The sequence below is a fragment of the Miniopterus natalensis genome, chromosome 1 (assembly GCF_054644295.1).
Source record: "Miniopterus natalensis isolate mMinNat1 chromosome 1, mMinNat1.hap1, whole genome shotgun sequence".
NCBI classification, from domain to species: domain Eukaryota; kingdom Metazoa; phylum Chordata; class Mammalia; order Chiroptera; family Miniopteridae; genus Miniopterus; species Miniopterus natalensis.
Genome location: NC_142081.1, coordinates 153,173,948 through 153,195,847, shown reverse-complemented (window position 1 = coordinate 153,195,847; position 21,900 = coordinate 153,173,948). Strand labels below are relative to the sequence as shown.

At 38.9% G+C, this 21,900-nt stretch overlaps 1 protein-coding gene across 1 annotated transcript; it reads left to right on the top strand.

The window, feature by feature from the left end:
* Positions 1-318: 318 nt before the first annotated feature.
* On the top strand, positions 319-21,189 carry DMP1 (dentin matrix acidic phosphoprotein 1). The gene is made up of 7 exons (XM_016213041.2): positions 319-569; positions 6,717-6,984; positions 15,588-15,662; positions 16,155-16,202; positions 17,782-17,814; positions 17,987-18,034; positions 19,876-21,189. The coding sequence occupies exons 1-7, from the start codon at positions 319-321 to the stop codon at positions 21,187-21,189; spliced, it is 2,037 nt and encodes a 678-aa protein (XP_016068527.2).
* Positions 21,190-21,900: the final 711 nt, after the last annotated feature.

Here is a 21,900-nt window from a genome sequence, read left to right as displayed (position 1 = left end):
TACAGCTCTTGGCCTATTACTGAGCCTTCATAGAGACTGTGCACTTGAGTCACCAAGTTACCATGTGCCCTGAGCTTCCCATCATGAACTGAATATTATCCGACCCATGAAACCATAAGGTTAAGCATACATGGCAATGCTCCACCATCAGATGGAAGTGGTGTATATGTGATTGGGCCTGAGCCCTGGAAGGAACAAGTAAGTTACGTAAAGGAGTGGTCCAAATTTCCATGATCCCCACTCCCGCTACACTACCGTCTCTTTCCCAGTCTGTACCTATCACCTCATGAGGCACTCTCTATGATCAGTTGACAGAGGATGAGAAGACTCAGGCTTGGTTTACAGATAGTTCTGCAGATTATGCAGGTACCACCCAAAAGTGGGCAGCTGCAGTACCGTAGCCTCTTACTGGTATATCCCTTAAGGAGAGTGGTGAAGGTAAATCCTCGCAATGGGCAGGACTTTGGGCGGTGCACCTCATTGTCTACTTTGTTTGGAAGGAGAACAGATGTGCTGCTATATACCGATTCATGGGCCATAGTGATGGTTTGGCTGGTTGGATGGAAGAGGTATGTAGATAGACCTACCTGAATGGCCCCAAATTGTGAAGATATTTGTGTCCCATGTTAATGCTCAAGAAAGGGTGACACCAGCAGAGGAGGATTTTAATAATCAAATGGATAGAATTATCTATTCTGTGGATACCAGTCAGCCTCTCTCCCCAGCCACCCTTGTCATAGCCCAATGGGCTCATGAACAAAGTGACCATGGTGGCACACATAGAGGTTATACATGGGCTTAGCAACATGGGCTCCCACTTATGAACCAACCTGGATATGGCCACCACTGAGTGCCCAATCTGCCAGGGACATCATCCTAATACTGAGCCTGCATATAGTACCATTTCTTAGAGTGATCAGCCAGCTCCTTCTATCATGGAAAGGGCAATATTTTGTTCTTACTGGAATAGACACTTACTTCGGATATGGATTTGCTTTCTCTGCATGCAATACTTCAGCCAAAACTACCATCTGTGGATCTATAGATCCACTGTCATTGTATTATACATAGCATGGCTTCTGATGAAGGAATTCATATCACGCACACACACACACACGCACACACACACACACACACACACACACAAAGTAATGTTACAATGAGCCCATGTTCATGGAATTCACTGGTCTTACTGTATTCCCACCATCCTGAAGTAGTTGGCTTGGTAGAGTGGTGTGGAATGGCCTTTTGAAGACTTAGTTACATATCGTGCAGGACTAGGGCAGGATTCTACAGAAATCATGAGTCTAGGAATCAAGTGGGTGGAAATGGGAGCAGCATCACTCATTATTTCCTCTGGTGACCCATTGGCAACATTTGCTTTCTATACCTGTGACTTTGCTTTGTTGGCCTAGAAGTCTTAGGTCCAGAGAGAAGAATGATTCTAGCAGGTGGCACAACAATGGCTCCATTGAACTGGAAGTTAATTTTGTCACCTGACCACTTGGAGCTCCTCATGCTCCTGAAACAACAGATAAAGAAGAGAGTTACAGTGTTGGCTGAGGTGACTGATCATAATTACTAACAGGAAATTGAACTATTACTTCACTATAGAGGAAAGCAAGAGTATGTCTGGAATGCAAGAGATCTGTTATGGTGTCTGTTAGTATGACCCTGTGATGAAGGTCAATGGAAAACTACAACCACCCAATCAGGCAGGGTTACAAATGGAGCAGACACTTCTGGAATGAAGGTTTGGGTGACCCCATCAGGTAGAGAACCAAGACCAGCTGAGGTGCTTACTAAAGGCAAAGGGAACACAGAATGGGTAAAAGAAGGTAGTTACAAATACCTGCTGTGACCACCTGATGAGTTATAGAAACAAGGACTGTAATTGTCATGAGTATTTTTTCCTTATTTTATTATGTATACATTTATGTAATAATAAAGCAAATATCTTTGTTTTCTGTCCTCTCTTATTCCCTTATCATGTAACATAAGATGTATTGACTTTATAACAGTATTTAAATATTTTAAATTTTACATCATGGGACTTCTTGGCCTTTGTAATCATGTGAGGCTACTCCTGTAATACATTTCCTCTTATCTCTCTCCACATAAATTCTATTGGTTCTGTTCGGCGAACACTTACTAATAGAACAGGTGGCAAGGAGGGAATTCTGACTAAGATGAAGCACTGATTAGAAGCAGAATGTATTGAGGGTTAGAATAAATAGATGAATATAACTGAAGTATAGGATTCACAGAGAAGTTATGAAAAAGATGAGGTGGGGAGTTAAAAAGGAAGTACTGTACTGCTGTACTGGTTGCTTCATTTCAACTGTTTTTTTTCCTACCTAAAACACAACAATTTTAAATGGTTCTACTTAATAATAAATATGATGTTGGAGAAGCCTATTCATTCCTTTAAATTATGCAAAGAAAGAAATGTTATTTTACAAAGGTCTAATAGGGATCTGTCTGGCCCTAATGATAGTAACAGACAATAAAGAGTGAAGTTATTAGGGGAATCTAGAGAAAGAAGAGAAGGAAGCTGAAAAGCAGAAGAACAAAATGCAGTATGTTAAAAAGTTGAAATTAATTCATTAGGGGAGAAGTAACATTAGATTAGATTATTGGAAAATGGATTAAGAAATATAGTAAAATGAGCATATAGATCACAACTGATATTTATGTCTGTAATTTTATGTGTTTAGAAAAGGAACCTAGTAGACTAATAGATATTCTATTGGTGAAAGAAGGAAGAAAATATTTTGGTATACAATTAATGAAAATATAGGAAAACTTTGAGAGGGCTAGCAATTTTCATATCTGTATATTTAAGTAGACATCTCTAATTTGGTTCATGTGAATCCTTAAACATAGAGATCAAATAAATAGATTAGTCTGATGAATGTCAGAAGGATGGAGGGGGCGGATGGGTGGAGGGGGAGAGAGTAACCAAAGAATTTATATGCATATATGCACAATCCAAGGACACAGACAATGGTGGGGAGAGGGACTGGGGAGAGGGAAGGGATGGGGGGGAAAGGACCATTGGGGAGAAAAAGGGACATCTGTAATATTTTAAACAAAAATAAAATGACCCCCCCCAGGACATGGTAGTATCACATAAAAGTTAATGCATATCTAAGTGAAGTGTTTACCTGTCTATTAATAAAGACTGTTAGTGGTTATTATGCTCCCTCTCATCAAATTCAGGCACTCCAGGGCGGCAAAACACAGCTGATGTAACTGCTACATGAGTCAAAAATCCACTTCACCACCACCTTTCTTCTTACCCTTTGTCACAGCGATGGTGCATTTGATGAATACTCTTGTACATATAAATTAAAATTAAAGAAATATAATGCATACATAATCTGGTTTGCCAAAATTACATTTCTTTATTAGCAAAGTTGAAATAACCCAAGTAAAAGTAGGAATACAGCATTTGAGAGAAGATATGCTCCACCACATACGTGTGTGTCCAGAATCAACACTGTATGCCTGTCATTTCATGGTGTCTGAGATGCTTTGACTCCATCTCTTTATTGATCTCATTAGATGGTATTAACAAAGGTTTTCACACATCTTTGTCATGATTGCCACTGGTCTGTCACTGACTGTAAGATGTATCTTAAGAGGCTTTTACTTTAAAATTGAACTACTCTCTCCTGGCCGGGCGTGGCTCAGCGGTTGAGCATCGACCTAGGATCCAGGAGGTCGGGGTTCGATTCCTGGTCAGGGCACATGCCCGGGTTGTGGGCTGCAGCCGATCAATGACTCTCTCATCATTCATGTTTCTATCGCTCTCTCTCCCTCTCCTTTCCTCTCTCTGAAATCAATAAAGATATATTTAATAAAATTTAAAAAAATAAAAAATAAAATAAAATTGAACTACTTTCTTTCAGACCGATCTTTTCCATCTTACAAATTGAGAGTTGACTCTTTTGGAGTCTTTTCATTGGCTCATGGAGGCTTGTGGAAAAGAAGTCCCAAGTAGGACAGCTTGGAGAACTGAGGCTGTAATCTATGCCAAGCATTATTTTAGGTTGGCAAAGAAAAACAATGGACATGATGTACCCAGAGATATCCTTTTTTATTCTACAACCAATTTTATCCAAGATCAGAACATCCTGAGGTCTCCAGATTGGAAAAAAATCAGTTTCTGTGGCAGACTGAAATCAATCCTTTTCAAATAACTAAGTTGTGGAATTGTAAATTCCCAAAGAGTCTCCAAATAACCAGTTTCAATTTTTAAATGTTCTTACAAATAAGGTAGTTAAAATAATATTTTTATCCACTCCCAAGCCCCAAAATAAAGAATTAATTTAACTTCCATTATGGAAAAGAGTTAAAAAAATTTCTAAAAACTCAAAAAATTCTGATATAAAAAATCATACAATCACTTGTTTGCTTAATATTAGAATGGTAAAATTACTTTATGAGCTCATAGCAGAGCCATTTTTAATGATCATATTTAATATTAATTTTCTAAAAGCAGAAAATTCTTAAAGTTTTTATTATAAAATGTAACACACATACTCAAAAGAATAAAACAATTGCACAACTTTAACAAAACTTATAAAGCAAATGCTTGTGTAGCCACTAATTAGGGGTTTTTCATATTGTTTTGTTTTTGGTATCATTATGAATGCATAAGCTCAGGGATTTACACATACTTGATATGTGTCATTAGTTATTTTAAAAACATATTTAAAACTTTTATTGCAAAAATAACTGCAGATACAGAACTCCACAAGATGAATCTGTAGTGTAATGCATTATTATAAGGTGAATATTCTTGTAATCGCCATCCAGGTCAAGAAATAGAACATTGCCAGTCACTCCCAAAGCCCCACATGTGGTCCATCCCAACTAAACAATTTTTATGTCCCCAAAAGTTATAACTGAAATTTGCAGAAATCACTTCCCTGCTTTTTTAAAGTTTTATCACCCAAGTGTGCAAACCAAAAATTATAACCTAGTCTTGCCCATTGAAAATCAATTGCCATGTATTTTAAGTCTCGAAATCATTTAAATTACACTTCTGTTTCTTTTCCTAATAATATTTCTGTTGAAGCACCTGTAGTATTTGAATTGCAGAGCTTCCCACAGTCTATATGTTACTGAGTGACCACATGGTGCAATTCCGAATACTCCTCTGTTATCTGTACTTCCTGCAGCTTGGCGCCGAGATTCAGACATTTGATTGCCTTGGGTTTTATCTGTTTGGCCAGCTATAGATGATTTTGTGTTCTTTTGTCAGGAAGCAAATAGTTTGGTCATCTCTCTTTTTGTGAGTCATTGATGTGCAATGCCCAGTTGGATTAATTCATTAGGGGTTGCAGGATGGTGAATTCTATCATTTTCTTTTAATGTGTTAATTGGAACTTTTATAAAGAAATGCTCTCCTTCATCTCTAATTCTGTTCAGTTTATATGGGGCTGGACAAATGCCTCATTGTTTCCATTTATTTACAATATTTATACATAATACAAATTAAGTCCCTCATCCTAAGGTGACCAATTAGTGTTTTATTTTATTATTATTAACTTATGGATTTAAAATAATTTGACAGTGCAAGATTAGTTAACGGAAACCTTATTTAAACTGGAGCTGGGAGGGCTTTATGGGGAGCTCTCATGCCCTACTGCTCATCAGCAATCACCCCAAACAGAAAGAGACATACTTTCCATCTCCAACAGGAGGATGTTTTCTCCTCTACTACTCCAGCAGGGAGAAGGGGGGTCTTCTTGTCAGGCAACCATTCAGCCGATGAACGACTATTACAGCTCAGCCAGTGAAAAGCCACTGCACTTCCAACGGACTCTGTTTACAACAGTCCTCCTGAACTCCCCCTTTCCTCCATAAAAGAACATTCTTCTCCTTTGTTCTCAGGACGAGTGTGTGGTTTGCCATTTGACCACATGTTCCAAATTGCAATTCTTTGTTGTTTCCAAATGTAACCATTTTGCTGAAGAAATATCTGGCTATTTGTTTAAGGTCAACTACAGGTTTCAGTCTGTTGTAATTAGAGTAAGACCTCACTTAACATTGTCAGTAGGTTCTGCGACTTTAGGTGGAACGACATCAAATGAAACCAATTTTACCATAGGCTAATCGATATAAACAATAGTTAAGTTCCTATGCTATCCCATCAACATTATAATGAAACCACGTTCAGTGAAATATTGTTCAAGGACCTGCTGTATTATCTATTTTAAAGATTATATTTTTCTACCTTTGGCTAAGTGGGGGCCTATTTAAGTTGGCTGCTGAGTCTCTAATAGTTTTTGGTAGCTTTCCTGCACTCTGGTATGACAAGATGTGCCAGACATATCTAGTACATTTTTGGTCACAAACCTGGAATCAACTAAATCCCCACAAGACCTTGGGCACTAGGGCGCAATCGGGGTGTTAAGGAGGCCAACTACTATTGTGTTTTATTTTATTTAAAAAAAAAATTGGAATAATTTATTCTAACAAAAGTATAAAGTATGAAAAATTAGTATGTTTGAAATTTCAGAGAGCAAAGAAAGGTTCACACCAGCAGATCGGAGTGTTTAGCACCTTCGAACAGAGATGTTCGGAGTGAAGACCCCGGCAGCCCAGGCCTGGGACGGCCCAAGCCAAGGACTCCTCCGGCTGAGGGTGTGCTGATCACGGAACAGCGCAGGCATTTGTGTGTTTTCCCCTCTCTGTTCTGACAGTGCCGCAGAAAAGAAAGAGAATGGGAAAGGTGTTCACCGAACTCACAGCTGGTGGCTAGAACATGGCAGAGAAATGCAGAGACAGGAGGAGAAAGGGCCCGGGCGACGACGGCAGGCGGGCAGGGAGTCCGAAGGCGCTGGCCGGGCCTGGGCTGGGCCCCGGGCGCAGGGCGCGGCCCCGTCGCTGCAGCTGGCCCTGCTCTTCTGCATAGTCGCACAGGTCACAGTGCATTTAGGTGGCTTTCCCAGCTTCGCGAGCTGGCTTCAAGTTTGTTCTATTGCATTTGGGCCCACTGGTTGACTTCGCTGTGCTGATCGCCTCTTCCACAGCGTTGCTCCCTTCATCAGCGACAGCAAAAGCAGTCTCTCCGCAGCCTGGGAGTCTTCCATTTTCCCTCCCCCTTGTCGCCTCCCTCTTATTGTTTTTAGATGTCTATAGGGACAGAGCTAAGATATACATGTGGGGTGTGTGTGTGTGTTGTGTGCATATAATTCCTGAGAAAATTCTGATTCTTTCCATTTAAATTCAGGATTATAGGATTTTTTACTTTCTCTCTACTGTATCAGATCTGTATCTCCTTTCTTCCACATTGAGAATCCTGATTCTCAAGGACACTTTGGTTAAAAGGAATAAAATAATTTATAGTTACTAATTTACTTTATCTCACATTACACAAACAACATTTTCAGAATAACAATATTATCATTATGAGAAAATTTGAAGTTCTTTTTAAATATGTATTCTTTCATCTCCTCACCTTTTTAAAAGTTGTACTATATCTATGCTAAGTATGTACTGTTACATATTATACTCTCTCTTTTTTAGCCCCGTTTAACTTTATTTCCACGAGTAACTCTATGTTTAATGCTTACCACCTACTTATATGATAATGTCTTTCTAACCATTTTGGTCGCCTGAAGCTTATTCTCTAGTAGATTCTCCAGAAAGTGTTTGAGAAACTATATTCCCTGAGTGCTTGCATGGTGGTTATAGTTTGTTTGAGTCCTATATACTTGAAAGTTAATTTTGCTGAATATAAAATCCTTGATTTACATTTTTATCTTGAATGTCTTAAACATGTTATTCCCTCTTCTTGTGGCATAAAATATTGCTGTCAAGAGGTCTTATGGTAATCTACTTTTCGTTCCCTTGTAAGTCACTTGCTGTTTTGCCTAGAAGCCAAAAAGATTATTTCTTTATCTTTAAAGCCCAATAATTTTATTAGATTATGCCTTAGAGTTTGTGGGTATAACCTATCAAGTAGTGTGGTAACCAGTCTCTGAAATGGCCTCAACATTTCCTCTGCTCCTTGTATATTCATCCTGTTCCTCATATTCTGAATTTGGGATGGTCTTGTGACTGATTTGACCAATCGAATGTGCAGAAAGTGACATTTTGTGAAGCTCTTGGATCCCAGCCACCTTGTGAGAAGGGCACACGACAAGGAGAGGCCATGTGAAGGAGATCTGAAATGCTCACAGTAGCAGCTCCGGCTGAGCGCCCAGACAGCCATCCCGTGAGCACGCTGTCTTGAATACCCTGTTCCAGCTGAGCCTCCAGACCTAGAGCTCCAGCTGTGAGAGATAATAAAATAGTCATTGTCTTAAGACACAAAGTATAGGCGTGGTTTTTAATACAACATTAGGTAAATAACACATTGTTTGCCGTAAATATTGTCCATGGTTTTTACTTTCGTTATCTAGTTGCTTTATCTGTTTGTATTTGGGGATTTGGAGAGATTCTAAAACAATGTCCTGTTATACCCTCTGCCAAAATCTCCCCAGAATCTGCTCTGACATAAGATTATAAGGTTCTTCTAGGATAGACCTCAGTCAAGACCTATGAAACCACCAGGAAGTGTAATTCAGAACATAGGGAATTTATAGCTTCCCCATGTGAACTTTGGTTTTCTAATCAGCTCTAGAAGGAAATAAACTCCTTTCTCCTCAGTTTCTGGCCTCTAATCCTTTGCAGTCCAAATTGAATAAGTTAAGAATCCATATGGCCCTGGCCAATGTGGCTCAGCGGTTGGAGCATCCACCAGAGCACAGAAGGATCACAGGTTCCATTCTTGGTCAAGGGTGTGTGCCTAGGTTGAAGGTTTGATCCCTGGCCCCCAGACAGGGCACATTCGGGAGGCAATTGATTGGATCACTGTATGGATGCTTCTCTCTCTCCCTCCCTCGCCCTCCCTGGCTTCTAGTCTCTCTAAACATCAACGGAAAAAACGTCCTCAGGGTTAACAACAACAAAAGAATCGTATGTTTGTATTAGTTTCCTGGATAAAGTTGGGCACCCCAATTCTCTAGAACCTGGTTGGTAGGAGTAACCTTGATTGTCAGATAAAATTTCCAGCAATCATAAAACTTTCCAAAAAAGTCAGAGTGAGTCATGTGGGTACTTCAGGCAAGCTAATAATTTGGCCCATTTTAAGGCCAATCAATTCAGTCCTTTATAAAAGTATTTATTAAATGCTTATTATGATCCAGGAACTAGGTATTAGGGAACTGGGTATACACCAGTAATCAAAGCAAATATCCCCACTTTTGAGGAACTTAAGTTCCAGTGACTTACATTCTTTAAATATTTGTTCACTGGTCTATTGTATTTTGAGCAGGCTCCTTTGGGAGTGCCAACTTCACTTCCAGGTCCCAGCAACAAATACACTCCCTGAAGTCCTGATAAATACCATTTTCAGTGATGATAGAGAGTCCCTTGGAAATTGGTTTCTTTAGATGCTACCCAGTTAGTCTTCCCCTTAATCTAATTCTGATTTCAAAGAGTCACCAGAGTTAAAACCAAAATGTGGCAAGCAGTTTGGGGAAATAATGAGGTATTTCAATTACTTTTGGTTAAAAACAAAAGTTACTTAGGGTGGTACTTTAACATTTCCAGACACCAGAGAATTCTGTAAGTGGATACTTCATTAGACTAGTAAAAAATTTGGACCTTTGTGTATATATGGGGGAAAGGAGGCGAGAGAAAAAGCAGGTGAGTAGTGGAAGTGGTTAAAGAAAAAAAAAAAAAAGGAAATGAATAAAAGCCCATATTTTCCAACACCAACAATTTAGGCAAATCTAGTATTTTAGTAGGTTCTTCTTGTACAACCTGGTAATGTACATTAACAGGAAACTTTCTACCCACTCCTTGACTCTCCTTTTCCCATCCTTGAGTCTGCTGGGATCTATCAGTGGGTGGAAGATATTGTCATTGTTTATAATGTTCATAAGACTGCATGGATGTGAATGACATATATTTAGAAATCAAAATAAAGCTTTAGGAAGATCTTCAATTTAATGGAAACTAGTATAGTCATTTGAGAACCACAAGAGCTTTTTAGGGAAAATCTGCCTCTGCAGGCTGGAGGAAGTGTGGGTGTGCTGGAGTCCCGGAGACACCTTGTGATGTCAGTCACCCCCGGCTCGGGCTTGATTGGCTATGAAGAACTGCAGCAGAGTTTAAATTCCTGCACCTTCAGAGAAGTGTTCAGAACATCAATAGAAGAGTGGTTTTGTTGGACATCGATTTCCTCTGTGAGAACTTCAGCCTGATTCTTGAGACTTTTTGGGACAAACCTTTGTGAACTGAAGATGGTAAGACATTTTCATGGTTTAATTTTTTTTAAAAATGACTTTTGATGTGTTGTTAAAAAATACTAAATATGTGTACCTGCTGAGAGGCATGCCATGTGGAGAAAGATGGGGAAAACTATGTCTTGGGTAAAAATGATTCCCATTTTTGTGCCTGTTGTTTATGCCACAGTAAATAATGACATTAAAATGATGCGTTAAGCCAATAGAGCCAGGTGTTTTCCCCAGTGGTACTTTAATTAGATCTCTGCGTAGTACTTTTGAAAAAGAAGGTTTACAGAACAGGAGGCAGATGAAAAGTAATTTTAAAGTTTAGCTTTAATTAACACAAGAAATAAAACTTTACATTTAGGTTTCATGGATGTAGTGAGGTTCATGGCTTACAAGACATTATGAGAAATCGAAACTAGACTGGCAGGACTTTAAGATATGATGTGTTAAATGAAAAACCATTCAATGTTATTCATCTAGACAGCATCCAATAATATTCATTATGAACTGAGTACCTGAAAGAAGACGCTAAGACCACTGAAATAAACAAAGGGTGTGAGAATTATAATGCTTTTATATTGCTAGCTAGGTATTCATGGTAACGTGAAGCCTTGCGCACAGTCAGAATTCAGTAAATGTTGAATACAATTGTCTTTTTAAAACATTTTCTAGTGTAGAATACTTCTGTCTATATGGGTTTTTATTTGCTGCATTTATTCCACTTCATCTGTGTCAGAAGTGTCTGTCTTCCATGACAGACAGCAGGAGCTATGCTCAGCAACGCATTCTGGGTGACATGTAGGAGATTCCATGTGTCACAGCAACACTTCTAGTAACCTGTCTTTTATAGGAGCGGTATCCTCTGGTGAACCATACTTTCTGTTTAACTGAGGGCCAAGTAGACTACCCTACTTTGATATGGTTGGTTACAACATTTGAACAAGTAGTTTTCTAAAGGGTGTTAGTCAGTCTACTTACCTATCCCCAAATGACGATGTGGACCAATGTGCCTCAGCTGCTTAGAGGCCTTCCAAATCTATGTTTAATTTTGAGAACCTAGGAATTATTATACTGTGGCTGAAGGCATATGACATAGGATTAATTGTGACTGATCTCAAGGCAATTACAATTGGAAAGGTTGGACATTTTTATAGATTTATTGGTTTGGTTCTCTGAATTCCTGATAGAATTAATGTTGTGGCCAAATTGCACTTTATTTTCAAAGAGTAGTAATCAAACAGATTCTAGCTAATGGATGTTCTGGTTAGTTGAGTTCTGGGTAATTTTACTTTTGTAAGACCAGCTTGTTATTGTTATTACACACTATTGCATGCTTAGCACCTAGAACGGTGTCTGGCACATAGGATGTTCTCCAAAAATATATGTTGACTGCTAAGGACAACCACGCTAAGCCAAAAATAAGCAAATTAAGCATGATAAATTGAGCCAATGATTTTTCAAGTTTTTATTTCCTTCTTTTGGTCCACCTCTTCATTGAAAAGTATGTATCTTCAGTGAAAGAAGATATGTACTTTAGAAATGAATATTAACTTTTAGGAAATTCCAGAAAAAGTTTCCTTACTGGAGAGCACAAAGAAGTTCAGGCTACATTTGAGGGTAGCCACAGAGAGAGCAGGAACTTCAATTGCCTTCTCCAGATCCTAAACATTTTTCATCTTTTCAGTTCTGGGAAAACAATTCATAAATGTTGGAAGTCTCTAATACATACACTGCCTTCCAAGCATGTGGAACTCAAATGAGGTTGTTGATTTCCTTTTGCTCCATGCTCTTCTGGTAGAATGACAGGGTGTACAATGTGGAAGTGACATTTACCAATCACTGAAGGAGAACATGAGGTTCTGGATTCATATCTTTCAGGCTTATAGCTATTTTGCTAATTTATTACTCAGAATAGAGCTACTGCATATCTGCTTCTAGTCTTTTTAGGGTGTTAGCTAAAAAATTTATAAAAGTTTGGAACTCTAATTTGGAAATACATTTCACAAAAGAGTAATTATTTTTTAATAAAAAATAACCAATTAAAAATTTAACATAGGTTTTAAGATCTGACTTTCTTTAATGCTTGATGGCAGATGATATTCTCCAGGAGGCAATGTCAGTTCTCTCAGGACTCCAGGTTGTATTTTATCCTAGTTGATCAGATCCCCATTTAGGAAATTATTATTTTAGGTCAGGCTATTAAATGGTATTTCTAGAAGCATGAGCATATTAGTGCATCTTATATTTCATGATATTCTATTCCTAAGAAACTTGAACACTGGAAGCATATACTTCCTTTGTAAAAAAACACAGCATTCATTGGTGTAGAGCCTCTACACCATTTTTTTGTTGTTATTTGAATAAGAAAGAATAGAAAATACAAGAGGAGAACTCAGTATTCATTGGCCTTTTATCAAGGCTGGAATATTTGCTAGTTTTCAGAGCATCAGGAGATCAGCACCCTATTCAAATTTCACTTTGAAAATTAAAATGGTGAGCGGCCTACTTTTCATTTGACTTGTGAAGCCAAAACCATTGGCATGCAGTTATTTTGAGAGTATCATATTTGGAGGAGACTTTCCTTTCCTTAAGAAATAAACCTAAGAATTAAAAAAAAATGTTTTGATTGTGGAAACTAAAGGGAAGTGTAGAGGAGGTAAACTCTGCCCTCTTAGAGACTCCTGCTGGATCTAAGAATTAAACCGACCTAAGACAGAGTGACAGGAAAAAAAGCACACACATTTTATTAAAATTTTTACATGCACATGGGAGCCTTCAAGAGAGAATGAAGATCTGAAGAAGTGACCAGAGCAGAAAGCTATTACACCTTTTAGACAAAGAAACAGTACATTTGTGAATTGACAACACAAGGGTTTTGGGTTATGGGCAGTAAATTGTACAGAAGTGACTGGGAAGATAAAGGTTAGTTTAACAAGGCTTGTTTGTGCCCTGAATCTGGTCTCTGGAGATAAGATGCCCTCTTTTCTTGTGGTACAGAGAAGACACAGTCACATGGGAAGAAAAAGAGGATCTACGTGCCCTTTTTGCATCTGCTGTTTCTCAAGTGCCTTCAGCTCAAAATAAGTTTTATGTCAAAGAGACATATTTTGGGATGAGATATTCTGGTTTCCATCAGAAGTAAGATCTTCTTGAATTAGGCTTGTTTTAGGTACAGTTGAACATTTTCATGTTTTCTCTGTTGATATTAGGCAAAGGATTTGAAAAAAAATTTAAATAATATCAAAATACAAGGACTAATATGAACTGTACTGAATTAGAATAAAGAAAATAGCACACACCAAGAATGGTGATGTTGAAGAGGGATAATGCTTATGATATAAAATGAGAGGCTCTGTTGGACCGTTTGAGCTGCATGAGAGCAGAAATGAGGAACACGCCCAGTCTCCTTACCTTAGCATTTCTATTATTTTTGTGGATAAATTAAAAAATAAGATTAAGTGACTTCTCAAGCCCAGTATTTCAGACATTTAGCATATTCAGACATTATTGAGTAATGTACACTCATTTCTCAAATCAAGGGTTAAAATCACTTAGAGGACCGTAAAAACAAACTTCATGCCTATTCCCACCCCAGTGAACTGGTTTGTTACTCAGTGGTGGGATTTGTGGGTTGGTATATCTTTTTTCTAATCCTCACCTGAGGATATTTTTTCTAACTATTTTTCAGAGAAAGTGGAAGGGAGGGAGGAGGGGAAGAGAGAAAGAAAAAAACATCGGCCCAAGAGACACATTCATTGGTCACCTTCTGCAACCAAAATATATGCCCTTGACCAGGAATCAAACCCAAGACCCTTTGGTCCCAAGGCCAACACTCTAACCACTGAGCCAAATCAGCCAGGGGTATGTTGGCATATCTTTAAATCTCCCCAGATGAAGCTAATAAACAGCTAGGGTTGAGAATCTCTGACTTAGGTCTTTTGTCACTAGTATGACAAATCGACACTAGCGAAATCTGCAATAAACTTGGGGGATTTTTTGCAAAACGTGTGGAAGTCCAACTGACCAGCCGGTTAAGGGTGTGTGTGTGTGAGCTGCAGGGCTTACTGGTGCAGGGCAAATTATTTTCCTTTTAAATCATTTCAATAACTCTTTAGCATCTAGTGCACTTATTTTTAGGTATAGAACAAATTGTTTTCCAAGTTACCAGTTCTTGAGGTGCGAAATGAAGCCACCCACCAGGAAAATGCAGTTTGATTTGGGCCCGTTTCTCTGAGCACGATTCACAAGTGCATCCAAACCTGTAATCTTTCCGGAGAGCCTTCAGTACCGTGAATGACACTAACAAATTTAGCATATTCATGTGGAATGTGTGACTAAATGTAGCACAGTAGGTATTAAGAGCTTTCTGGAGCTGTAATATGAAGCCTGCCATAGTGCATTTCTTGCAGATCAAGAAAAAAAAAGCAAAAATATTTTGTGTACACATTATTGTGAGGTTATACATGTGACTGAAAAGCCAATGTGTGTGTGTGTGTGTGTGTGTAGACAAATGACCACCAGCTATCAATGGTTTTCATAAATATAGTTTTTTGGGGGGAAATATATATACCAGGTTGCTCTGCCACACCAAGTTCTGTAATTATATGAAAGTGAATGTTCAGAAATCTCTCCATTCCTTTTTCTTCACTTTTTCCTCCATTTATCATATTTTGTGTGTCAATGAAGAAGTGTTTATAGGCCTTCTCATTAAAAAGTTTTCAATTTATCTCTTAGGAGTAAGGTTAATTTTAAATAGCTTTATTGGGATAGAATTCACATATATACTTTACCTATTTGAAATGTACAGCTTAATTGTTTTTAATATATTCACAGAGTTTTGCAGCCTTCATAAAAATCAATTTTAGAACATTGTTATCACCTTCAACATTCACCACTTAGCTGTTACATCCAACTCTTCATCTCCTCCAGTCCCAGGCAAACACTAATCTACTTTCTGTCTCTATGGATTTGTCTATTTTGGACATTTCATATGAATGGAATTATACAATATGTGGTCTTCTGTGTCTGGGTTTTTTTTCACTTAATATGTTTTCAAGGTTCCTCTACTTTGTAGCATGTATCAGTACTTCATTCCTTTTTATGGCTGAATAATATTCTATTGTATGGATATAGCACATTTTATCCATTTATCAGTTGATGTACATTTGGATGAGTTATTGTTGGCTTTTTTGGATAATTTGTGTTTTAAATAGGAAGAAACTGTTGAAAGCTTGAAGCTCCTATAGTTTTGTAGCATGGAGAAAAAAAAAAATCTGTCCTTCATCACAGGTAGAGGTGTCACACCCGGCTGTGAAGACCAGCATCCTGCTTGTGTTCCTTTGGGGGCTGTCCTGTGCTCTTCCAGTAAGTATCAGGATAGGGCTATACGAAAAAAAACACCCCAAAAACCTTTATACCTAAAACTTCACAATTTTCACTGGCTATGAGCCAAGGTGGCTGTGTATGCTCCAGCCAGATGAAAACAGTAGTTTCTTAGGAAGCTGTTTTCTGTAAGATATCATCTGAATTAGACCTTATTCTGTTCAGCTGTCATTCCTATCAGCCACGAGTCTCCTTTTTCTTCCTCATAAGCAGTGGTTCTCAGCGTGTCATCCCCAGACCAGCAGCATCAGCACCAACTAGACCTTTGTGAGAAATGTAAATACTTGGGCCCTACTCAGGCCTAGTGAGCCGGACTCCCTAGGGGTGGGGCAATGCAATCTGCTTTAACAGGTCTCCAGGTGATTCTGATGCTTGCTTAAATTTGACTGCCACTGCTCCTAATTAAGTAAAGTGTTAATAGCTGCTGCCTTGGGACTCGCTCTGTGGGCTGACTGTGTGTACTAAATTTTCCAGGTTGCCAGGTATCAACATGCTGAATCCAAGAGCTCTGAAGAATGGAAGGTGAGTAGAAATAAGATTTTTTGAAATATTTTAATTTTAATATATTAGTAGTATAACCAAATGATCTCCACTGCAAATGCTGAAACTGCTAATAATGTAATGAACATATTAATAACTTAAGACATAGGTAGAAAGAGCTATAATTTCTAGTTCATATAAGAAAATTTGGTTCATATAACACTTCAGTTCCAACTTAATAGTATAATCTGGTGAGGAAGCGTCTTCTCCGTTAGCATTATCTTCATATTGGATGTGGGTAGTAGCGCAAAGGGATGGGGGCCGTGAGCCCAGGCCGCCCTTGCAGGATGAAGGCTGGAAGTGTGTTTCCAGATGTCTGGGCAGGCAGCAGGTCAAGTCCTGGAAGGAGAGAAAAGGAAGACAAATGAGAGGGTCCTAGAGCCTTTGGAGTGATAGCTAATGTTAGTTGAGTGTAGACTCTGAGTAACCAGATAGTTATTAACTCCCAATAACTCAAGAACCATGGCCAGGCACAGTTCTGTGTGCTTTACATGTATTAATTTCTCAATCTTCACAACACCCAATAAACTGGGTGTTGTATTTTATTCTCATTTTACAAATGGGAACCTTGAGACAGAGAGCAACCTAGTCTGCCTGGGTTATATGGTTAATAAATGTTAGAGACAGACTTTGAACCCAGGTCACCATGGCTCCAGAACCCACATTCTTTAACAGGGTGCTCTGGCCCTCTCAGGAGGAGAGCAGATGAGAAAAGGGCACCAGAGGTGGTTCAGGAATTTTTAGAATTCTTACAAGATTAAAGAAAGTGAAATAAATCAGAAGTCTGAGTAATTAAGTTTCAGATTTAGAATTTATTTATTTATTTTTTTTATTTTGATGACCTTATATAATTCAAGAAAGATTTAATGGCTTCCTCCGTTTAGTTTTGTCTACAATTGAATTTTATAGAGTGGATGTCCTCAAAATGGATCATTACTTTAGTTTATATCAGACTGAGTAATTCCCAATATGCTTCCACAGGCATTAGCTGATTTCATCCTCACAGAGGCCCTGTGGAGTAAGCACAGTTGTTGCTAATATTCTTAATTTATGAGTACAAAATTGATATCAGACAGGTGAAATGAATTGTCCAAATTCACATAGAGTGACCAACCACTGCAACCTACCCAAGATTTAGGGGTTTCCAGGGACACATGAATTGCAGCGCTAACACCAAGATGTTGGCTTTCAGGGCTAAAACCAAACCAAGGAGCTAATTGAGACTTAAATCTGGGTTCTTTGTTCTCATGCTGTTTTTCCTATCTTATGTTTCCTCTAGGTTGTATGAATACCTAGTTTCAAAGAAAGTAAATTTTTCACTAAGTGAAGTATCAGAAATACAGAAATCTTCCAGATCTTTTATAACTTAAGATTTTTTCAGGCTATTTGTCATCTCACATTCATTTTTTAAGCTATTTCATCATAAACCATCATTATTAGTTATGTAAATTCAAAATATATATCAAGAAACTTACAGAAATCGCCTAAAAATATTCTAAATACTTGTGATGACGTGGTGCATCTGTGAAGAAGTAACTTATTTTCCTTCGTTTTTTTACAGGGTCATTTGGCTCAGACACAACTACCACCTTTGGTAATTATCTCGTTTATTTGTTGTCAGAAACATCTCATAAAGTAACTTTAACACTCTTCCCATCATCTTAGGCCATTTGGAAAGTAGTAAATCCAAGCTACAAGCCACTGATGTGTACCCTATTTTCCCTTTTCCTCAGGAATTACTAAACAACATTTTCTTCCCCTTTTAGGAGAGCAGTGAGTCATCAGAAGAAAGTAAAGTTAGCTCAGAGGAGCAGGTAATTAAACAGACCTTTCTTAACTTTTCAGACTAGGAACTGGAGAAAATGATGTTAGATTAAATTACCTGGCAACTATTCTAAATATAATATTTCCTAACCATTGGTTATGCTGACTAAATAGTCCTATAAAATAAGAAAGGAAAAATGAGTGGGAGACTTTAGATGTGGACATGCTGTTCATTCCATATTTGTCACTGGGGACAGAGTATAGACACTGTGGCCCTAAATATCCCTCCAGTTAGAAAGAACACACACACACACACACACACACACACACACACACACACAATGACCACAGACTATGTTAGACAAGCAATAGTTCACTCACCAATCTAAAATTTTACTTTTGCAATTAAAGCTGTTCAGATCAGGCAGAGAAAAGTGTTCTGGCCAGCATGGCATGAAGTGCCTGCTGGGCCTGGAGACCTCCTTCATGTTGAGGACCCTGTTGAGGAGAAAATAGGAGAGCCCTGCAGAAACTTGAATGAAACAGTGGCTTTAGTAATGACTTCCTTTTCAAAATAGTCTCATCTGTGGTCCTGGGACTGAGAGAAACTGACTTAGCTTACATCCTTTTAATAAAAAGCTGTCTTCCTCCTTCCCCACCCCTCCTCCACGTCTCTAAGACTAAATGTCGTTACTTTCTTAGCTGTTTTATCATTTTTGACCACATGGAACTCTGCAAGGCTGCAGGAATTCCGGGAACCAGGTTCTTTGAAGTTTTGACCCATGTTGCATTCTATACTCAACCACACTTGGAAGATGAATTATTAGGCTTTGTACCACTATTTACGAAAGGTTTGTCAGAGGAACATTCTAGAAATTTATAAGCATAGAACTTGGAAAGTGCTCTTTTCTGGGGATATGATGATTTATTACCTTAATATTCTCTGAGCTCAAATGAGGGTAACAGTCTCTGCTCGAGGAGGGTGCCATATGTGCCTTTTGAGGTATGGAAAACTAAATAGATTCTCAGTTCCAGCACATCAGTGTGAACGAGCAATGGAAAGAGATCTCATCCTTTTGTACTCCTGATTGGAAACTCAGACATTGATCAGTAGGAACATGTGCAAAAAGAAAAAAATTGGCAAGAATGCTGTTATAGGATATAAGAAAGAGCAGATTTTTCCAGAACTCATTGATGACGACTCACTCTCATTCCTTATCTGTGTGCAGCATCCCATTGTTTTACTTATGGGATAGTTTGTCTGAGCTCTCAGAACTACGCTGGCTTGGCAGCCACGCTGTTGCTGTCTTCTAGCTGAGCCTTTTATGGGCAACTCTCTGCCTGGGTGTGCATAAAGCATAAACATGGTTTGGGTGAGATAGATACCTTATTGCAATATTTTACTTTCATTTTAGCTAAAGGTTTTATCCTCTTGCCCTAATAGATTTTCCAACCCAGAACTGATTAGAAAAAATAATATTTGGGTTATTTAAAAATCATTCAGTATTTTTAAAATCTCTGTTTTAAACCAACTTGATGAGTGAGCGTTATAAACCAACTCTTTAGTTTACAAAAAATTTTTTGAGAAATATTTTTTAAGGAATCATGCTTACAATATGATTTGAGTTTCATAAATGTGATCCAACAAAGCTTTTTGAGAATTTTTTGCAGCATGAGTGAATTATATAAAATGGAATGACTTGGGTTTCAACTCCTCTTCCTTCCTTTTTAACCTCTGGTAGAGATGTTATTGAGCAGTAAAACTGACTGTGGTTTAGATGAGAGACACAGTAAGAAGAAATCAGAAAGAACCTGGATAGAAAATAGATAACACCCTCCCTCTATGTCACCTCCTGAAGTACTGACCGTATCTATTAACCTCAAACTCCAGGTAAATGAAGACCCCAGGGACAGTGCCAAATCAGAGGAAGGCCTGGGCCTTGCTGACCATCCGTATGTTCATAGGCCAGCTGGTGGCCTCTCTAGGAACGGAGGAAAAGAAGGAGATGATAATGATGATGAAGATGACAGCGGAGATGACACCTTTGGTGATGATGACAATGGCCCAGGACCTGAAGAGGGACAAGGAGGAAACTCCAGACTCAGAAATGATGAAGACTCAGCAGACACCACACAATCCAGGGAAGACAGTGCCCAAGATACCACCAGTGAGAGCAGGGACCTTGACAAAGAGAGCGAGAGTGAGGAACACTGGGTGGGAGGCAGCAGCGAGGGAGATAGCAGCCATGGGGACGGCTCTGAGTTCGATGATGAAGGAATGCAGAGCGATGATCCAGATTCCATCAGGAGTGAGAGAAGCCACTCCAGAAGGAACAGCGCCAGCGTCAAATCCAAAGAATCAAGAGGGAGCAGTGATGAGCAAGCAAGCATTCAGGATTCAGGTGAGAGCCCATCAGAGGAGAACCCTGGGAGGAAATTTTTCAGAAAGTCCCGCATTTCTGTGGAAGATGACACAGGTGATCTTGGCAATAGCAACACAATGGAAGAAGTCCAGAGTGACTCCACAGAAAACACCAACTCCAAAGAAGCTGGACTCAGACAATCCAGGGAAAACAGTAGGAGTGAATCTCAAGAAGATAGTCAGGAGAATCAGTCCCAGGAAGACAGTCAAAATATACAAGATCCCAGTAGTGAGTCTAGTCAAGAGGTTGACCTGCCATCTCAAGAAACCAGCAGTGAATCTCAGGAAGAAGTAGTGAGTAAGTCCAGGGGTGACAACCCAGATAATACCTCCAGCCACACAGAAGAAGATCAGGAAGATAGTGACTCCAGTGAAGAAGACAGCTTAAGTACACCGTCCAGTTCAGAAAGCAAATCCATAGAGGAGCAAGCTGACAGTGAATCCAATGAGAGCCTCAAATACTCGGAGGAAAGCCCAGAGTCCACCGAGGAAGAGAACAGCTCTAGCCAGGAGGGCCTCCAGTCTCACAGTCCCTCCACAGAGAGCCAGAGTGACGAAAGCCAGTCTGAGCAGGACAGCCCGTCTGAGGAAGACGATGATAGTGATTCTCAGGATAGCAGCAAATCACGAGAAGATAGCAACTCTACTGAGAGCAAGTCAAGCAGTGAGGAAGATGGCCAGTCAAAAGCCACCGAGATAGAAAGCAGAAAATTAACAGTTGATGCTTATCACAACAAACCCATTGGGGATCAAGATGACAATGACTGCCAAGATGGTTATTAGCATCATCTTTCCTAAGAAGTGGCTCTCAGGTAAAGGAATTTTGGAGGCTGGAGAGTAGGGAAAGAATTATAACCATAATTTATTGATGTTTTTTATCAGAAGGATGACCAAAGGCCATTTCTTTCTGAAAGGAAATTCTGGACATTATATTTGTTTCTAGGGTATCACCAACCATAGATGTTTAAATAATGTGGAATGACACCAGAACACACTCAATGAAACTGGAAGCAAGGAAAGATGTGCATTATAGCTTCACAGCTGAAATAGTTCCTAACTCATGAACCTAACAAACAGTTACTGAAATTCCATTACATGCCAGGCACTGTGCTAGGTGCTAGGGATATAAAGAAGCTCAAGGCTTGTTTCTTGCTCCTGAGGAGCTTATAGAGGAATAAATAAAGCTAAAAAGCTATAGAGGAATACATATGAGGAATCCCCTGTGGTGAGTGCTATAACAGAGGTGTGAACAAAATATAGGGTATCCCAAAAAAATGTATACACACACCTTGAATAATTATAAAGGCAGTGTTTATTAAAATACATTTCATTTTCCAAATTGAGCTGTCAGCTGTTATAGTATGTCCACATTTTTGGGGGATACCTTGTACACGAGAGCACAGAAGAGGGCAACCAACCTCGCCTTGGAGAATCAGGGAAGGGAGGGTTTCATAGCAGAGAAGACACTGGAGTCAGACCATTTCATAGGATTTC

Bases quoted from the DNA above. Each gene is read 5' to 3' on its own strand.
- DMP1 (XM_016213041.2), top strand. From the start codon at position 319: ATGAGAAGACTCAGGCTTGGTTTACAGATAGTTCTGCAGATTATGCAG. The intron at 15,663-16,154 runs GTAAGTATCAGG...TAAATTTTCCAG, and splicing joins GGCTGTCCTGTGCTCTTCCA to GTTGCCAGGTATCAACATGC. The intron at 17,815-17,986 runs GTAATTATCTCG...TTCCCCTTTTAG, and splicing joins AGACACAACTACCACCTTTG to GAGAGCAGTGAGTCATCAGA.